Source organism: Amblyomma americanum, chromosome 2 (genome assembly GCF_052857255.1).
Source record: "Amblyomma americanum isolate KBUSLIRL-KWMA chromosome 2, ASM5285725v1, whole genome shotgun sequence".
In the NCBI taxonomy this organism is placed as follows: Eukaryota; Metazoa; Arthropoda; class Arachnida; order Ixodida; family Ixodidae; genus Amblyomma; species Amblyomma americanum.
This window is the reverse complement of record NC_135498.1, coordinates 131991687-132010580: the sequence shown is the minus strand read 5'-3', so window position 1 is coordinate 132010580 and position 18894 is coordinate 131991687. Positions and strand designations below refer to the sequence as shown.

Below are 18894 nucleotides of genomic sequence, written 5' to 3'. Positions count from 1 at the left end.
TCATCGCGAAATGCGTTACATTGGTCCGTCGTTCTAAATGATGGCTGATGGCCGGGTGTAGCCGACGCGTCGTAATGTCTGCTTGCTTTGCACGCTTTTTCTACCGCGAGTTTCTTTTCCGCACACGCACACAAGCCCACAAAAACTAGGTTTCTACTTTCTTGCCCCTGTTCATGTATGCTTTAGCGCGTCCAGTGTGCTATGCCGTGCCAAACAGCCTTCCCACTCCGCACACACACACATCTCGCTCGTTTAGCAAGTGTACACTCCGCTATCCTGGTTTTTCTCAGCACCGTTGGAAGCCACTCACTCAGAAGCCGAGAACATACAAACACACACAGAGAGAGGCACAAGTGGACAGGCTTGGTTCCTAAAAAATGCCAGACAGTTCCAGAGTCCGCGCTTCGGCGTGCGTTTCGAGCAAAAGGAACTCTCGCTCCCCTGGTCAGCAAAAAACTGAAAAGGTGTCACGGAAAAAAACGCATATGACTGAAAATGACACTTGTTAACTAAGGATGAGACTGACAGCAACACACCTTATATGAACGGGAGCGCTCGCTAAAATGTTGAGGTAGTGGAGTTCATCTCGTCTTTAGATTGTTTAGTGTGCGATGAAAATTCCCCAGGAAGGTCAGCAAAGGAAGTGGACGAGGTGGAAACAAACATGAAATAATATAAACTGGGAAGAGGAAGGGCAAAGAAAAAAGTCGCTGCAAAACACCGCCAGGAGCCTCCACCGGTACCCCTCAAAAGCAAGAAGAGAGTGCTTTCTGAGGCGGGGTCGCGACGAAGACATGGGATGTACTCCACCACACTCCACGCCTGCCGCTAACATCGGAGGAGGAGGGCGGAGTTCGCTTGCGGAGGCTAGTCGACGAGTGAAGAGAGGGAAAAATCTCAAAGACGCAACGGAAGAGGAGCATGGCGAAATAACTTAGTTGCGATGGATGTAACTCTGCTTTTAACAAGTATTTAAAAAAAAACGTTTTCTGCCGAGCATTAGGGGGACGCTGCCTGACAACAACTGGGGTAGAAAAAACTTTCGTCAAGAAGGTGGTTAGTAGAACTTAATCGTCCTGTTGAACGGAAATACCAATGCAGTCGTCGGCGGCGTTGTCGAAAAATACCCTGAGAATGAAAACCTAGTGGGCCGCCCAGGTCGCCTGACCTTGTGGCATCATCACAGACTGTCCACCGGATTGCAAGCAAGCTGCCCACCGTGGCAGGTGGTACTTTAATGATTGGTCGCGAGAGATTGCTCGGAAGGAGTAACCTGAGTCTCACAAGCCACACTGGTGCCTGTATTTGAAGCAGCCACCGGCCGGGGCAGTGGGCTGCTTAACCGCTGCACCACGGCGTCAACAGTGGCATGAGGACACCCAGCGATCTATGAATGTAAAGTGAATAATGATCAATTCTGCATACATGGTATTAGCACATCAGTGCTGTCGCGTTAAAGTAGAGCTTCACTTCTCCATTAGTTTTTATAGTAGATATTCACTTGGTCACACTATCTCATTAGTATACTACGACCAAAATAAGAGAGGATGCAGTTATCTTAACCGAGAATATACCAATTAGGCTACTCGCCAGAGCCACGGAGAGACCAGTAAAAGAAATAGCGGTGTGCACGATCCGCAAATATAGCACGAATTACTCTGCGAAATATATAGCCCGGTGCACTTTATTCGCACCGTCAGCGCAACTTTAGTGTCTTCTGAAGAAGTTAACGTTTTGCTCACTGTCCACAAACAGTGCGTTCTTTAACGACACCTAAATACGATGCGATTTATGAACCGAAATTCGCAGCACTGCTAGAATGCATGACCACTGAGACTACTGTTAATACATTTCGGCATATAAATGTATTGCACGATTTTGTATTACTGCCTGGGAACAACTGTTTTGTCAAAAATTCAAAACCTCAGCTATGCCTGTCCATGAAATTTTTCAATGAGTTGTTCTAGCTTACGACCACAAAGGTCGCGCACACAGGTACCAACATAAGATTGTGCTGTCCTGGGCAACTATCTACCCAACACGACAATCTAGTAGCATGGAACGCAGGGCTTCTTCCTAGGCCGTCATGAAATATGGCGTACAACGTGTCGGGACAGAGCCCTCGCCGTGACTTTTTACTGTCTGTGTCCTTTCTCGTTGTACGCTGTTCCATGTCAGATCGACAAGTCTTCTTTATTGTCATCCGACTTTTTATAGTTCCTTCTCGCTTATCTCTTCTAATATACTAAATTCTATTGTATGCCAAGGGCAACAAGGTCTTGACAAGTTTCTTGCACCACAGCCTTGTGACTGCACACGCCTAAAATGAATGAGTAAACCACATTGGCAAGTACTGTATTCATTGGTGACCTACTGGCAACCTGCGGTCCAATTTTTGTTACTTAGTCTCACCGTGTCGTCCTTGTTCATACAGAGATGTTCGGCGTGCACATATTGCTCCGCGTTGTCACGGCTCACACGGCTGTGCGAACCCACATGCACATAGGTCCCATCGGGCTTGTAGAGCCTGCGTGCAGAGTAGATCCGCTGAGCGCCCCTCGACGGAAGTACGCACCCGAAAGATGCGGGATAACACTACTGAAATGATTTCCTTGGGTAACGTTGGCTTTGCAGAGTTATACACGAGATCTTTTGACACATTGCTAGGTAGAAGCTGTGGTAAGATGAAAAAATAACAGGCCTTTTACGAGCTTCTATGCACTCGACCTAAGTGCCACATCGCATAGTGGAAATCTCTGGACTGTTTAGGACAGTCTGGGGTTACCCGCACACCCACCTCAATCTGAGTAGTTGAGAAGCTCTTTATTTCACCTCTATTTTTCGAGATCGCTAAGGATGACGACATATAGCCTCCAAACTCCAGCTGGAAAATATCATAGCTACCAAGTTTTTCCCAGTGGTCCTAATTTTAAGGGCCTATTCTCTATTCATACGAATGGAAGGACTTCAGAGCCAAACTACAAGTCACAAAGCATATGGACGGCTTCACGAAAAGCAATACGGTACGTATGACTACAAAAGACAAATTATGTGAACACTTAAACTCCTTTGATTGGTTGAACCGTGCGCAGCTGGGCCCTCAATGGAATGCGTACACGACGTAGCCATCCTAATCAACCCAAACATCACGTGGGCCCATGAGAGAAATGTGCGTCAACTACTAGAGCGGGTGTCGCTACGCTTCCACGTGACTCGTATGATGAATCGGTCCGCCGTATCGGCCAGATATGAAAAGATGCTAACGACTCAGATTATAGAATACAAGGGTTGTTCCACATATCAACAGGGACACTTCTGACTTACACTCCCGCTTGCGTCAGAGGATCGGATAATGAAAAAATATTTTTATGGCGCACGGGCAACTTTGGCCAAAGAGCGTTATAGCACAAGGTATCTTTTCTAAACAATGTGTTTACAGACCCATTATCCAAGAATTTCACCCCTCAGACGCCAAGCGCCCGGCTAGAAGAACGCTTCTCCCCATTTTATTATTGATGGGTACACTGCCGCACTTGGGATCGAACCCCGCACCTACCGCGTGCGAAGAGAATGCTCAAACGTCATATGAGAAGACAGTACAAAAACAAACACCTTTCTTTGACGACTGCACAAATGTGCATTTCGGCATACCTTGCAAAAAATGTCCGAAAATATTTAAGGGTAGTGCAAAAACTCTAACACATCCAATTGTTCTGTTTACCGCCAGTGTAGCTGATATTTTTCAAACTACATCGTTCAAGCTGGCTCTCGTTCAAAACACCTCATTTCTCTCAACGGTGCTTTTTCTGTCACATCAATGGATCAACGGTTAAATGTTCTACACACTTCAAAGTTGACTATACAGTGCCATCGCTTCCGAGTAGGAGAGTAGAAACGTCTATTTTTTGCCTAATAACGCCCATACTTTCAGTTTCATTTTATTAAATTATCTCGTACTGCAGCCTCATATTAGGCTGCGGGCTCTGATTTATCGCTGACTCTATTTATATTGTCGCCTTCCCTAAAGTTCTTGTTGTCGCCTCAGAAATATTCTGTAACGTACAATAATCATATATTTTTCTTCCGAGGCGTACAGATGACCTATTCTATGCCACTTTAAAATACTTCCAAATGCACTGTCTAACATTATGACCTAAATCAGCGGTCATTTTCCCCCCTAGATACATGAGCTAGATTGTCATTTTTGATAATAGCTGAACATTTATTGCAGTTGCTCTTTCTCTACACTTGTTAACGTAATCTTAATATTCTATATGTTTTCATAATCGATTTTCAACAAAGCGCAGAGCTTTACCTACTTACGCCACCTAACATTAGCTGCAGGTAACATCCGTGACAATTAAATAAACGGGACATCAGAATATGGGCGGCTGCAGAAATATTAGAAGTCGCCTCCTTCCAATAAAGACGCCCTGATGTTTCTTGCTGACGAGAGCTCAGTAAGCATGCGCGCTTTAAATCTATATTTGAGCTCTTTTCCGTATTTGTATTAATCCCGCCTGTTATTAAAGATTCGCATTGAATATTCAATTTGAATTAGGCAAGATATCCATAAATATATATTTCTAGATTGAAGCCGCTTTCTCAACCATCATAAATGAAGTGGTTGTACATGGCCTCTAAAATGGTGATGTTTCCAAGCCATTAAACGCTGAAAATGTTTACATAGAAAACCTTGTTCAATTTCTCAAATTTCGACAAAAATTTACTGATGATAGGAATGTCCTCTTATTTGCAGGGTTCTCTGAAGTTTGTAGTTGCAATGATTCTTTGCAATGATTTTACTCTAGGTTCCCTGTGCGCTGCAAAATGAGACTCAGTAGAATTCCTTGCCCACTATATCGCATTTATCGACGATAGTTGTCCTGATTCCATGCTATTGGAATCACTCTTGGCGACAACAAATTCTTCGAGCAGTTATCTGTTACCACGAAATATATCCAGCAGATCGACGACTTCCTGCTCTTTCAACAGGAACTCTTCCGAACTCCTCAGGTTCTAATAATAATAATATTAATTGCTTTTGGGGGAAAGGAAATGGCACAATATCTGTCTCATGTATCGTTGGAGTGAAAGAAGTGAAAGAATAAGAAGCGAAAGAAGAAAGGAAGAGGAGGTGCCGTAGTGGAGGGCTCCGGAATAATTTCGACCACCTGGGGATCTTTAACGTGCACTGACATCGCACAGCACACGGGCGCCTTAGCGTTTTTCCTCCATAAAAACGCAGCCGCCGCGGTCGGGTTCGAACCCGGGAACTCCAGATCAGTAGTCGAGCGGCCTAACCACTGAGCCACCGCGGCGGGTAATTCTCAGGTTCTATAATATTCAGGAGTTTTATATTCTACAGCTCTCGGAGGTCCAGGCTTAAGGCTGCCAACTCAGGGCCTAGCTTGCAAAGCAAACCTCTCTTGCCTTTTTTTTTCATTTGAGCTTGAATGTTTTCCCTCTTAGCGACATAATATTCCCATCTGTCGCCAATTTCGCTACGTAGCCGAGGTCTCAAAAGAATCATTCTGACAGCTGACTTAACATGCAAGGTTTGGTGCTCGACTTATTTACGGTGAAATGCATAGGAAATGGGCCATTGGCCCCACCTTGAGAAGTCGAAAATGCCTTGTGCCATGGCGGTCTTTGGCCGTAGATGCCCTTGCGCCATAAAAATTCATAATCATCATGAGTTTCACTTTTGCACTGTTGCACTACCATAAACATTTTCGCTTCAATTCACGGAAGACAGCATAATAGTTCTCACTGTATTTCATTAATGACATTATTGGTTCAACTTAAACTTCTACTGTTGTCATGTTTCACACTTCGTTTTCGTTCCCCATACTGCACTAATCCCAAACTCTTCGGGTTGCAGTATTACTTAGTAAACAAACACAACAGAAATCCCGTGGCTCACTCGACGCAGTGGGCAGCAGTGAGCACATGGCGGTCCGAGATCAGTGCGCCGCCGCAGAAATACGTGCTATCCCAGAAGGGGCTCATGTGGAGGCCCGCGTGCCACGGCCAGCTTCCCGGCACAGCCTCCTGACCGCCCACAATGCGGTCTTCCCTCTTCTCCAGCACGGGCGCTATGGGCGTCCTGCCGCATCCCTCAGGGTTGGTCCACGAAGACGTGCCGCCGGCCGTCAGTAGGAAAACGACCACGGATATTATAGCGCGGATGCCAAAAGGCTCCTGCCTGCTCATGGCCATCGCTGATCCTGCGTAACAGAAAAGCAATATCATCAATATCCCTGCAGCGACCCTTTCCTTGCGAACTTCTTGACGCTAAATCATCCTAACCACACCAGCTCACTTTAATATCTGTATCCCCCCCCCCTTTCTGCACGTGCCTTATCAATGCCAACACCTCTCCGAGAAAAGAAGGGAGCATTTAAAGTCTCTATTTTCTGTTTTTTTTTTTCAGTGATAGCTGTTAAGGACACATTTCTTGATTGTGCGCCGTTGGCGCAACACGACGCTTTCATCGGTCAGAATACAGTGGCGTCACGCATGACTTCACTAAAACACGCGTGCTGAGTGGTCCGAATGCAGTCACATCATGAGCGACAGCCATGTGCAATAATGCGCATGCACTCAACCAGAGGAGACCATGTTCAACCATGCGAAGAGTTTTCATTCAATACTGCTTCGTTCAGTGATGGCCGCTCTGCGAGGTTTTCGTGGATACCCTACGGCTGATCACTACATGTGATCATTGTTCGAAAGTTCCCAGCCCTGTCGAAAAGAACGACAGAATTGCGTCAAAATACGGCAAAATATTGTGTTGTTTTGTGGTAAAACGTATTTTCTGTTGTTTTGTAGTATTTTTCTGTAGTACCGTAGTTTTTATCTGTAGTGAATTTTTGTACCCTGTAGTGGTGTAGTACTTTTCTGCACTATAACTACGCAAAATTCTGTTGTTACTACAAAAATTTCTCCTCTTTCTATAAGTTTTCTGTCAAAAATCTAAAAAAAACTTCTGTTCTAGAAAATTTCTGTTCCGCAGAAAATCTACACAATTTCTTCTGCTGTGCCTCTCGACTGGGAGACACGTCCAGGGGGCTTCTGTTGTTCCGCCTAAAGAAGTGTCTTCCCTGCACCTGCAACATCAAAGATACTAATGTATGCGGGGGAAATTTCTCCTTACCCTCCTTATATCTTGAACGATGACTCTCGCGTACAGAGAAGTGATCTCATGAAACTAAAAGTTGAACAAGTTGGCATTGGTTCTGCATCTTCAAGCGCGCGCAGACGAAGACCGAGGAAGAAAGACGACACACGCATTACTACTGACAAGTGAAAGCTGTATTGCAGAAAAAAAAATAAATTTATGCGCCGAAAAAACTTGTCTGGTTTTCTTATGCCTTCTTTCATATTTGGCGTGTAGATTCATGGGTTCCTGCAATAAGGATTTAAGTTGTGAAAGTTGTTTGTATCTGGTCTTTCTTTCTCAGTCGTCGTCTGTTTGCGCTCGTAATGTGCAGAATTGATTCCGTTGGCACGAGAGATACTGAAACGGTCAGTGCCCAGTTTTCTTCCTACTTTGCCGCATAGTTCATATTATAAAAGGTATGCCGCATGTAATTAAGCGTTGGCAAATGTGTATATATGCATGCGAATTAATTACCGGAATAGCTATGCGCTTGCCGCCTCAAGAGCATGTCTGAGTTTGTTCCCACAGCCTTTGACAGCCCTATTAGTTTCAGGTGGACTGATTTCGTCACAGCACATGTATCGTAGCGCCGATGTACGCTTATAGGTGTCAGATGTATTTCATTAGTTTTTTATACGACGTGTAGAAATGGTACTACTGAGAAAACCAGAATATTCTGCAAATTGTAGTGTTCATCGAAAATGATTAGAGAAATTAACTTAAACAAAAAATGTGCAATTTATTTCGTACACTACTTTAGACATTAAAACATGAACGCACTGAAATTAACCTTAATTTTTGTTTACAATTAGTAGTAGTATGAAGGAACTTTATTGAGGAAACAAATTAAATGTCCAGTAGGTTGGACGCTTAGGAATAGCCTTCCAACCCTCACTTGAAAAATTTTGCGGCATGCGTCTATAGAAATGTCTTCATCGGGAAACATTGTCCTGTTCGGGAAACTGCGTCGCTGACGGCAGCGCCTTCGTACGCGGAAAAATAAAACAATTGGATTTATCCCTTAGCCAATAGTAATTGTCTGGGGACATTTCTGAGTTACATGAGGTACGTGCGCCGATAATACGGCGTTTTCGTGATGATGTTATCTATGTTCACGTAATTCATGGCACTGGAGGACACTTGCCACTTTCTTGTTCACTTCATCGTCCAACGAAATAGAGAAGACAAAGTAGATTACTTTTTCTTCCTGATATATTTGCATTTTCTATTAGTATTAATAGCTTGAAAAGGTGGTTTTTTGAATACTCCTGTACTTTACGTAGCGTGTTTCCTTCCACGCAATTCAAATCGATTGCCACAAGGTAACCATGGGGTCTAGTTGGTATTCTTCTGGCGTAATGAAACCAGCAACAAAAATGGGAACACAAGACGTTTGAGGTACAAAGGAGAAGGACGTTCTGGCGGGCTAGTTGGTTCATGATGAACAGAAAAGGTATAAAATGCGCGAACAAGACGGGACGAGAGGCACTTTGTCTGTCGATTTGTGTGCCTCTCGTCCTGTCTTGTTCGCGCAGTTTATACCCTTTCTGTACAAAGGACTACGCTGCGCTAACAACTGATATTTTATTGAAAGATTCCGACCGGGGTAACCGACCAACGTAACGCATTACCATTTTTTTAGCCTCAATAAACTTCTTGCTCGTGTCCGTGTGTGTGTGTGTGTGTGTGTGTGTGTGTGTGTGTGTGTGTGTGTGTGTGCGTGTGTGTGTGTGTGTGTGTGTGTGTGTGTGTGTGTGTGTGTGTGTGTGTGTGTGTGTGTGTGTGTGTGTGCGCGTGTGTGTGTGTGTGTGTGTGTGTGTGTGTGTGTGTGTGTGTGTGTGTGTGTGTGTGTGTGTGTGTGTGTGTGTGTGTGTGTGTGTGTGTGTGTGTGTGTGTGTGTGTGTGTGTGTGTGTGTGTGTGTGTGTGTGTGTGTGTGTGTGTGTGTGTGTGTGTGTGTGTGTGTGTGTGTGTGTGTGTGTGTGTGTGTGTGTGTGTGTGTGTGTGTGTGTGTGTGTGTGTGTGTGTGTGTGTGTGTGTGTGTGTGTGTGTGTGTGTGTGTGTGTGTGTGTGTGTGTGTGTGTGTGTGTGTGTGTGTGTGTGTGTGTGTGTGTGTGTGTGTGTGTGTGTGTGTGTGTGTGTGTGTGTGTGTGTGTGTGTGTGTGTGTGTGTGTGTGTGTGTGTGTGTGTGTGTGTGTGTGTGTGTGTGTGTGTGTGTGTGTAAACGATTGTTTGTATTTTTGTGCTTAGCTCTACAGCAACTCCACGGGCATTGATGAATCAAAAATGTTAATTTATAAATTTATTCAGAAGATTAACAAGTGTCACTCAACCAAAAAACCGAAACCTCCGAAAAATACTTCCTGGCAACATGTCATTGGTCCATTGTTTTCTCACCCTGAGCCTTCAAACCGCCATGACACTTATACAAGCTAGTTTTGGAAATGGCGAGCCATGGAACCACAGCATCCCCGAAGAAGGGAAAAATTACTTATGGACGCAGGACCGCCAAGCGCGTACAATAAGTGAATCATGTTCACATTGCATATAAATGTGTTTCTAGCAAAAAAATAAGTCCCTACACTCATTGCAGTTTCATCCCAGACCGCGCTGGTAAAAAATATGCCTTTCACTTGTTTACACCAACTTTTCGAAGACAAATAAAACATTCTTACTGTATACGACGCTTTACAGCACATCCAAAGCATGAAGTAGCACATTGCAAATAGACCATTTCCCAACATTTCCCTCTGACACATATTAGTTATTTCTTGCAGGAATCCAATAAGAAAAAATCTAGTCCTGTGCTGCACAGACAGCGCAGAGTGTAATAGCCGGTTGAGCGCAGCTTAACCTATTGAATTTAAGGTGTGAACACTGAGCTCACAATCCGCACATATATCCCATTAGTTGGCGTCCTAGCTAAAATCCGTAACGATCAGATGAATTACACTAACGCTGGCAACAAACAGCTTCGCGCTCGTGTTATTCGACAGTATGCTGGCACTTCGAAAAAAAGTAAATTTTGCGCAGAATAAATTCTTTCGCGCCAGCAGTATTCTCACACAGTGTGATATTTGGGAAAAAACACTGCGGAAGCGCTCGGCAGAAGCATGCCCTTTCGCCTTCTGTTAACGCATGAGCGTTAAGGCTCCGGATCTGCAGAACATTCGGTGTCATCGTTGTCGGCGCTGTGAGCGAATAAGCATATGGCCCACCTGCCTCCTAGGTCACGTGACTTTGTGACGTCATCACATCTGTCTACCGGGACAGGCGGCAGTCAAATTAATGATTGCTCGCGAGAGGTTGGCCTACTAGAGCAAGCTGGGTCTTTCAAGCCTCACCGGTGGCTGTGTTAGAAACAGCCACCTCCTCGGCGAGTGGCGCATTGCTTAACCGCTGCGCCACAGCACCAGGATTGGTGTGAGGACTGCTGCGATGTAAATAACTGTTAAGCATAGAATGACCTTGTCTAAGAAGTGATACGTAAAGAGGACACCAGGCCGCTGAAGAGGCCCATTAAAGCTTTCGGATCATACCGTTAAGGTGGAGCTTAAGTGTCTCCCTCAAGCTTTTGCCTTCGCTCCTAAGCACACTTTACATGATATCATCCTTGCCTGAAATTATGCCTGCAAAATGAATTGAAAAATATTTGAGCTGATGCTAGAAATAAATTTATTTAAAAAGTTCGAATTGTTCACTGTTCTGCACACTCTAATCGCTAAAAATGGGCTGCGTTCTGTACCCTAGAATTCCTAGAATTGAAGTAACCAAACCATGAACAGGGCTTTAAACGCTGGTTCCAAGTTAGAACGGTCCGAGAATGTCCTGCCGTTTACCTGTCGTACATTGCGGTGCCATGACTGGCGCGGAAATGCGCGTGGGCCGATCACGAGATGCTTCCACGTACGCACAAGTTCCCTAACTGTACAGCTGAGTTACTAGAACGACGTGACGATTGCACCGTGCACCCCTGCCTTATTCAAGAAAGAAAGTGCTAATAAAAATTCGCATTGCCTCGGCCGTGAACCTTCGCATCCGTGCGCCCCTGGTGACGGCACACTTCATGCTGTGACTGGTGTAGTCTTTCTCTGCCCGTCCGCACCATTTCCGACTGGGTGAATCAAAGCAGAGCACAAAAATATCGACATCGTTTACGCTACGCTGCGAAACATGCGAAATACAGATATGGTTGCCTCGCCTATCCGTGCAGGTTACGCTGCTTTAGATGCTTCTCAAAACATGCTGAATCAGTGCGGACAGGAAACACAGCTGCCGTTGAGTTTTCCGCGTTTCGAAGCATAGTATAAACGCAGCCAATTGTCGTCTGTAGTGGCAGACCAAGGTCACGTCACCGACGGCCAACCTCACCACCATTCTCCTAATTAAAGCTATCACTGAAATGTGTGGGCTCAGAGTTGCGTATGTTATCCGGCAACGCGTATGAGGAGTAGGACAAGATGAAGGAATACGCACAACAATTAGAAGCTGCGCTTCTAAGTGTAGTGCGTGTTCTTTCATGTTGTCCGGACCCTTTCGCGCATTTACACCCCTCATGAAACGGCTGTATACAGTTTGAACAGCCGAAAACAAAAAATATGGGCTAACCGTTCATCAAAAAGAAGAAAAATCATCTACACCGGTAAGGGAAACGACAAACGTGGACAACCTCGCGCAGGTCACGCAGATCAGACTGGAACGGGCGTGGCAAGCCGTGAGGAAGAAGTAGGTCAGGAATGCTTGAACATAGAACAGCTAATGACAGGCGGTCCTTAAGAAGTATGGAAGATATAGTGAGGAAGGGAACAATGTAAACCCACAAAAGGAGGTCACTGTCAGAGCCAGCAGGGTCAGGACAAAAGCGTCATAGTGATAACAGCAAGCAGAAAGGGGAAGTTGGGAGAGAGGGATAGATTACACAGGTGCTTATCGCAGGCGGCCCCAACATGAGAAGGCGCTCTGGAACTATTATGGAATGGTAAAGGAAAATAGTCGAATCATCATCGTCATCAGGTTGACAGTGTCCGCTGCAGGACAAAGGCCTCTCCCATATTTCTCATTCTAATCCTACCCTGCGCAATCCGAGGCTACCTTCTCCCATGCCGCAACTTCTCAATCTCATAGGCCCACCTAACTTACTGCTGCACCCTGCCATGCTTGCCTTCTCTTTGGAATCCAGTCCGCTACCCCTAACGACCATCGGTTACCTTGCATTCACTCTACATGTCTTGCCCAAGCTCATTTCATCTTCTTGATCTCGACCAGGATGTCATGAACCCGCGTTTGTTCTCTTACCCACTCTGCCCTCTTCCTGTCCCTTAACTTCTAACCTATCATTTTCCTTTCCATTGCTGGCGAGTAGCAGTCGGGATTTTCCCGGGTACAGTAAACGCGATGCTACAAAAGACAAATAGCAAATTGTCGGAGAATGTTCCACAACATAAATTGGTAACGGCAACGACGAGGCTAACTGATGTGTTCAACGGTAAAGCAGCACAAGTAGTGGAACGGTAAAGGCAGGGAGTTGGGGAAATGCGGACGGTAACACCACAGGTACAGATCGTAGTGTGCACTGTACCGTAAGTGCTAGGACGGCACAATGTGGTCGAGAGGAACTTGGTGGCTGTTAATCGAGGGTTTAGGAAGTTACGCTGAGAGAAGGTCTTCGAAGTAGACGAATTAAACAGGGAAGCGCGAGGAACAGGCAGCGGCAGTTTTGCGTGAGATGGCATCCATTTTAGAGGAGCGGTGGGAGCAGATATCGGCTACCGCCAGGCGGGCGGTGCTCTTTTAAGGGGTTCATGGGAACTCTGGTCGTAAGAGTAAGTAGCAGCGAAGAATAGAGCGTAAAAATGAAGGCTGAGCACCAAAAATGGCCGCTAAAAAAATCAGGAAGAAAACTAATAATGAATTTAACACCAGGATCAGTTACGTAAACGTGCAAGGGTGTATAAAGTGAGCGAAATGGTTAGAGATGAAGCAGCAGTAAAAGGAAGAATAAATAGGCGTATATATTCTCTGCGAGACACACCACACGGATCTTGAAGACGCACCGTTTATTGACGACTGTCTGTGAGGGGTGCAATTAAACAACAACAAAACAATATAGAAGGAAGAGAGTTGGTTTGCTGATACTAAGGAAGAATTTAGCAAATAACAAATTCTTCAAAGTTCATGTATTGCTATCAGGAACAACTGCGCGGGCAAAGGGGTATAGCTGGTGGGGGCCTATTTATGGACAGGAGGTAATTTCAGGAAGGGGAACAAGGATCAAGTAAAATGTTTAATACCGTTGTTATACAGTTCGGAGACTGTGCCGTTATAATTCTAATTGGGGATATGAATGGCCACATGAAGATTGTACGGATAGAGTTGTAGTAACGGGAATGTAATGCTAGAACTCTGCGAGCTGCGCAACCTATTTATTGCTTATAAAGAACCGAAGCATGAAGAACAAATCCCATGGGAACTCCGGAACACGCGGACAGGCATTTGGCTACTGCCTAAGGTCGCAGGTTATTTATGGCAACTAGCAAAAATGAAAATAGAGAGGAGGCGGACGTTTAGTTTGAGAAGTGTTCATAAACGTAGTAGATGGGAGAACTGGTGAAAGGGGAAATTCCGGAAACAAACAAAGGAACAAGAATTTAAATGCCGAACAATGAGCGCTAACTGCAGCAGGTGTTGAGGAAGCAGTAGAGAAGCGCCCTGCGGAAAACTCGGATTATAATCAGTATACCAAGCCAACTGTAAGAAAATTAAACAACTAAAGCTGGCAAACCACTTGAAAGTAGAGAAGAAGGAAGGAGGGGGGAAATATGGAGACAATCGAAAAACGATGACTACTTTCGAGAAAACGGAGAGGGCAAAGAAAAAAGACGCTTCCTTCTCGGGTGGAAATAGATAAAAAATGAAAATCTTATCGCCAAAAGTAACTGGAAGTACAGGTCCTCGTCCAAAGAAAAATAAAGGAGTCCACTGATCACTGGTTAGGTGAAGTTGATGATGGAACTAAAAGTGGACCAAGAACATTTTAGAACCGTACACGTAAGTTCCCTAGCAAAGATAATTAAAGAATGCAGAAACTTATTCAAGATGTCGAGGAAGAGCGTTTAGACGGGAACGATGCTATGAAATAGATTAAATAAGTTTTATCCGAGTAATAGGATAAGGTAATCTCACTAAATAGAAATAAAAGCATAGCAAAACGGAAAGACGTTTAGAATACCACAATATTAACTGGAAAAGGGCGCAAGCAAATATTGCTAAATTCTCCAGCAAAAAGACAAGGAAAAATTCTGATCGAGCTAACTAATCAACTTAGCCTAAGCAGCAAGGAAGTGCGTTAAAAGCATTGAAAACATTCATACCAAATAAGCAAACACCGGTAAACTGGTTACGGAGTACATTCAATATGATCTAATAGGGAAAGTGGACGAAGCCAACATCTGGCTTGAATGCTTCAGACGAATTCAAAATGATTCAGACGAATTACAATGACATCTGTTGCATACAGGCTGGCAATGCAAGCGGCGAAATTAAAAATGCAGACCTGTATACGAAGTAATATTATATTGAGAGAGCTTCAGAGCGGGTTCAGAAGCGATAGGTGTTTAGATGACAGCCTGTTCGTGCTTACCAAGTGTATAGAAATAGCTACGTCAGAAATCAAGCCTCTGCATTTACCTTTCCCGGTAAGTAATGTGTATGACAACAAAAATAGGGAGCTCTAGTGGAGCATACTGAGAGTTGAAGGTAGCGGTGATGAGATAATAGAGGTGCTAAAATAAAAGTGCCGAGATAATGAAGTTGAAATTGCATGGAAAGAACAAGCAGTGCGACAACAGTCGAGATACGGAAATGACTAAGACATGATTGTCCGTTAGCACCGTTACTATTTATGATTTCTGAGAAAAATATGGAAACATGGTTGAAAGTAATCTTGGTTAAGGTTATATAAAGTAATCTAGGTTGAAATTAGGTGTAACATTCTTAGACCACAGGCACCGTGTATAATGTATGCGGACGATATTGTACTACAAACTGATATCCAGGAAGATTTGCAGACTGAGGCTAATACTTGTGGAGAATAGACAGACTTCCTATTTTTTATTTATTTTACTTAACCATATTGCAGGCCCCTTTTCGGGCCCATGCAGGATCGTGTACAAAGCATTCCTGAGGTAAAAACAACTTGTATACACACAAAAAAAGAATGTTCTCTCATCCACAGACACACACAAATGAAGAGAGAGAATTAAACATTAGTCACCGTTGTGAACAAAATTAACAAACGAATTAACAGACATACACTCTACAGCACTTTCAGGCAATTTATTAATAATAATTAATAATAATAACTGGTTTTTTGGGGAAAGGAAATGGCGCAGTATCTGTCTCATATATCGTTGGACACCTGAACCGCGCCGTAAATAGAAAATGACAGCAGAAAACCGCGAGTACATGAGGATATTTAAACGGCAACTGATAGACGAACTACTTTAGTATGATTAGTTCTAGTTGCATGTTTGAAAGGAGGGTGCAAGTATAGTGAATTCGATATTTCAAAAAGATATTTTAAAATGAGATATTTTAAGGGGGCGCTAATCACGACAACATGCGCCAAGAAATCAACGCACAAAGACCTACGCCACCACCAAAATACGTCACTCTACCTTAGGTCGGGGGTGCCAGCGAAACCATCGCCCGAATCCTAAAAATGTGGGTCTCCAGGTTGCGCACAAGCCTACAAACACTGTTGCGCTCTGCCTAACTGTTCATAAAGACCGGCCGCGGAGAGAAAGAGCCCAAGGAATTGTCTACAAAATTCTTTGCGCCGAGCGCGACGCAAGCTACATCGGCGAAACCAAGAATCCCCAAAAAAGAATTCGGCAACATAAAAACGACGTCCAGAACTTCGCAAGAGAGCGCAATCCTGTAGCCAAACATTCCGAGGACTCCGACCATAGAATCAACTTCGAAGAAATCCGCATCCTCGGAACCGAAACAAATTAACACAAAAGGCTTCTTCTGGAATCCTGGCACATCCAAGCCACCCCGAACAACATGAAACGCACAAAAGGAAACCTGCCCCAGTATATGCCCAGGGACTTCGCTCTTCAACTCAACGGAAAAAAAGTCGCCTTTGACCGCCTTCCCACAGTGCGACAACGTGACTAACAGCCTTACCCCCCCCCCTTCATCCCCCTTCCCGTACACTTTTCGCATCACAGCTTTCTCTCCTTTGACCCCCTCCTCCCCTGCATACATAAAGACGCTAGCTACTGCCCTCAGTCACGCCAGATGGAGAAGCGGATTCGTATTCGAAACGTTGGGTTAAAATAGAAGTTTTTTTGGTTGGAGATGTGCAGCATATTCTAAAAGGAAATAGCCAACATAATAGCCCCTCCCAGCACCCCACTTCAAAGCGGACACTCCTAACATGCGTTCCCCCATCCAAGCCTTTTGCCGCTGCGTAGACGAAAGCCGTTTTTTTTTTTTAAGTCACTGGTGCGCGCGTCTGCAACGGCCGGCAATTTCCTCTGTATTTCCGAGTGTTATGTTCGCCTATTCTAAACCTCTCCAATCACAACTATGGATCTTATAAGACGTTACATCCTTCCTTTCAGCAAATTTCATTTTTAACTTTCTGCCTTTCTTTATGTCGTATTTATGTCGTATTTTCTCAGTTTTGCATTTTGTTCCTGTCAATTCTCTTCCGTGCTTCAACTCAAAAGCTTTGCATTTTTTCCTTTATATTCCAATGCATATCTTTATTCCTTTCACTGCTGAAACCACCAATAACGGTTTTGCACTGTCAATTAACTCAAATCAATCTATCATCATCCTCAACTGACTACGACCACTGCAGGGAAAAGGCATCGCCCCTGTTTCTATAATTAAACCTGTCCTGTGCCACCTGCTGCCTGCCTCTCCCCGCAAATTCTTAATCTCATGCATTCACCTAACTTTCCGCCATCCGCCTTCTACGCTTTCCTTTTCTTGGAATCCAGTCTGTTTACTATAAGGATGTGTCATTGCCATTGAGCGGGAGTTGTCTACATACCAACTTTCGGTGCCAATATCTGACCATGACCGGTAATTAGTAATAGCGTGACGCATCAGTATACGCGGAAGTTATGCCTTGGCGCAGCTCTGTAATACTGCAAACTTGCGGGATACTTGTTGCAGTACCCATGTTCTCACGGGCACAGATAGACTACATTCGTGATGTACTCCATTTTTTCGTTCTGGTCTAGCCTATTCAACCACACATTTGGTGGCAATAGGTAACGTGTGGCAATCGCTGAAGGACAAACGAAGGTTCGAACTGGGCTAAATGCTTTTCGTCGAACCTTTCCCAAAGCTTCCTGCGATAGACTCATTCTTGAATTACTTACGAGTTCATTACAGGATGTTCTCCGGAGGACAGCTTCATATATTTAAACACATTTCTTCGTGAAAATTTTTGTGCATAAAATAAATATTGAGGCTCTAATGAAAGTAGGAAAACAAAAGGGGCGTGATAATAAACAAAATGCAAGCACTACATGTTTTGTATCGTTTATTCTTGAAAAAAAACGCATCAATAACATAGTTTGCCGTAATGTAAAGCAGAAGTGGCCGTTCGAGCATTCTGACTTTGCACATAATCAATAGTTTCTAATGATTTCTAATTTTCGAACACTGGTAAACGTTCTGGGACAAGCTTGAGAAAAGTAGCCATATTTTTTCCTTGCCTGACAATTTCTAGTGGTCAAATCAACGCGCAACCTCGTCGCTCCCCCGACGCGAAAACTACTTTCATGCAGTAATAAAATTACGTTATTTGCAATAAACGCTCATTAATAGCCACATTTAGCAGCAGTGAACCCGAGCTACGAATGCACACTTCTTGTGTTCATTGTAAAGGTTGTCTTCACTGTTAAATTTTTTTCTACTAGTCTTCTCTCACCTGTAGTAACCGCATGAGTACACAAATCTCTCCTGAAAGCAACATAATCGAAACGAACCTCCGCTACGGCTACAATAACTTCAATCTGTAGTAGCAATAAAAGTGCATTCATATCATCTTTCTCGACCCGCCCACATCACCCGCATTCGACACCCTGCTGAACGGCGCCTCAGCGTAGCCTTCAAAGTGTTCATAATGCAAACGAAGGCTTGAAGTTCCTCTTCACCATTATTGCCTGCTCTCCGCAAAAGCGAAAACGAGTGCACGCCAAACATTTCTTTTCAGTGCATCAAGATTGCATCAAACACATCAAAGGTCACAGTAATAACACATAAAAGAGCCGAAATGATATCGCAACTTAAAGGCTTGCGAGTACATGGGATCAAAAAGGCTCTTTTTCGATCAACATATCGACTGGAAGACTTCTAAGGAAAATTGGCCTTCATCAGTAAACATGAGTGAACAAACGATCTCTATTTCGTTTGTAACGTATTTGAATACATCTGTGGCATGCTCAGGTTTTCGTGCATTTTCTCATCAAAAATAGCAGGCTCGTTGCCGAGAATGACCTCGCCAACGACATCCAGTACAACTCTTTGGAGCCGCACTCTGCTTACCTGGTGCCACCGGCCTTGACAGCAGGCTCTAGCACAACGTGCAAAAATTCTAACCGTCCTTGCCCTGACGAACTCCCGCTACACTCCTTTATACACGATACTACTGGCCTCGCTGTATGCGCAAGATTTTAACCTTTCCTCCATCAACCCTCCAAGAGCG

General features: G+C 44.3%; 1 protein-coding gene across 1 annotated transcript in view; it reads right to left on the bottom strand.

Annotated features, from left to right (window-relative positions):
* LOC144120074 (transmembrane protease serine 9-like) overlaps positions 1–18894 on the bottom strand; it is a 53701-nt gene extending 34807 nt beyond the window's left edge. Inside the window, exons 1-3 of the mRNA XM_077652540.1 lie at positions 18735–18894; positions 5927–6230; positions 2413–2527 (exon numbers count right to left, since the gene is read on the bottom strand). Of these exons, the coding sequence (XP_077508666.1) occupies positions 2413–2527; positions 5927–6222 (411 nt within the window). The 5' untranslated portion in view covers positions 6223–6230; positions 18735–18894. The remainder of the gene's footprint in view (positions 1–2412; positions 2528–5926; positions 6231–18734) is intronic.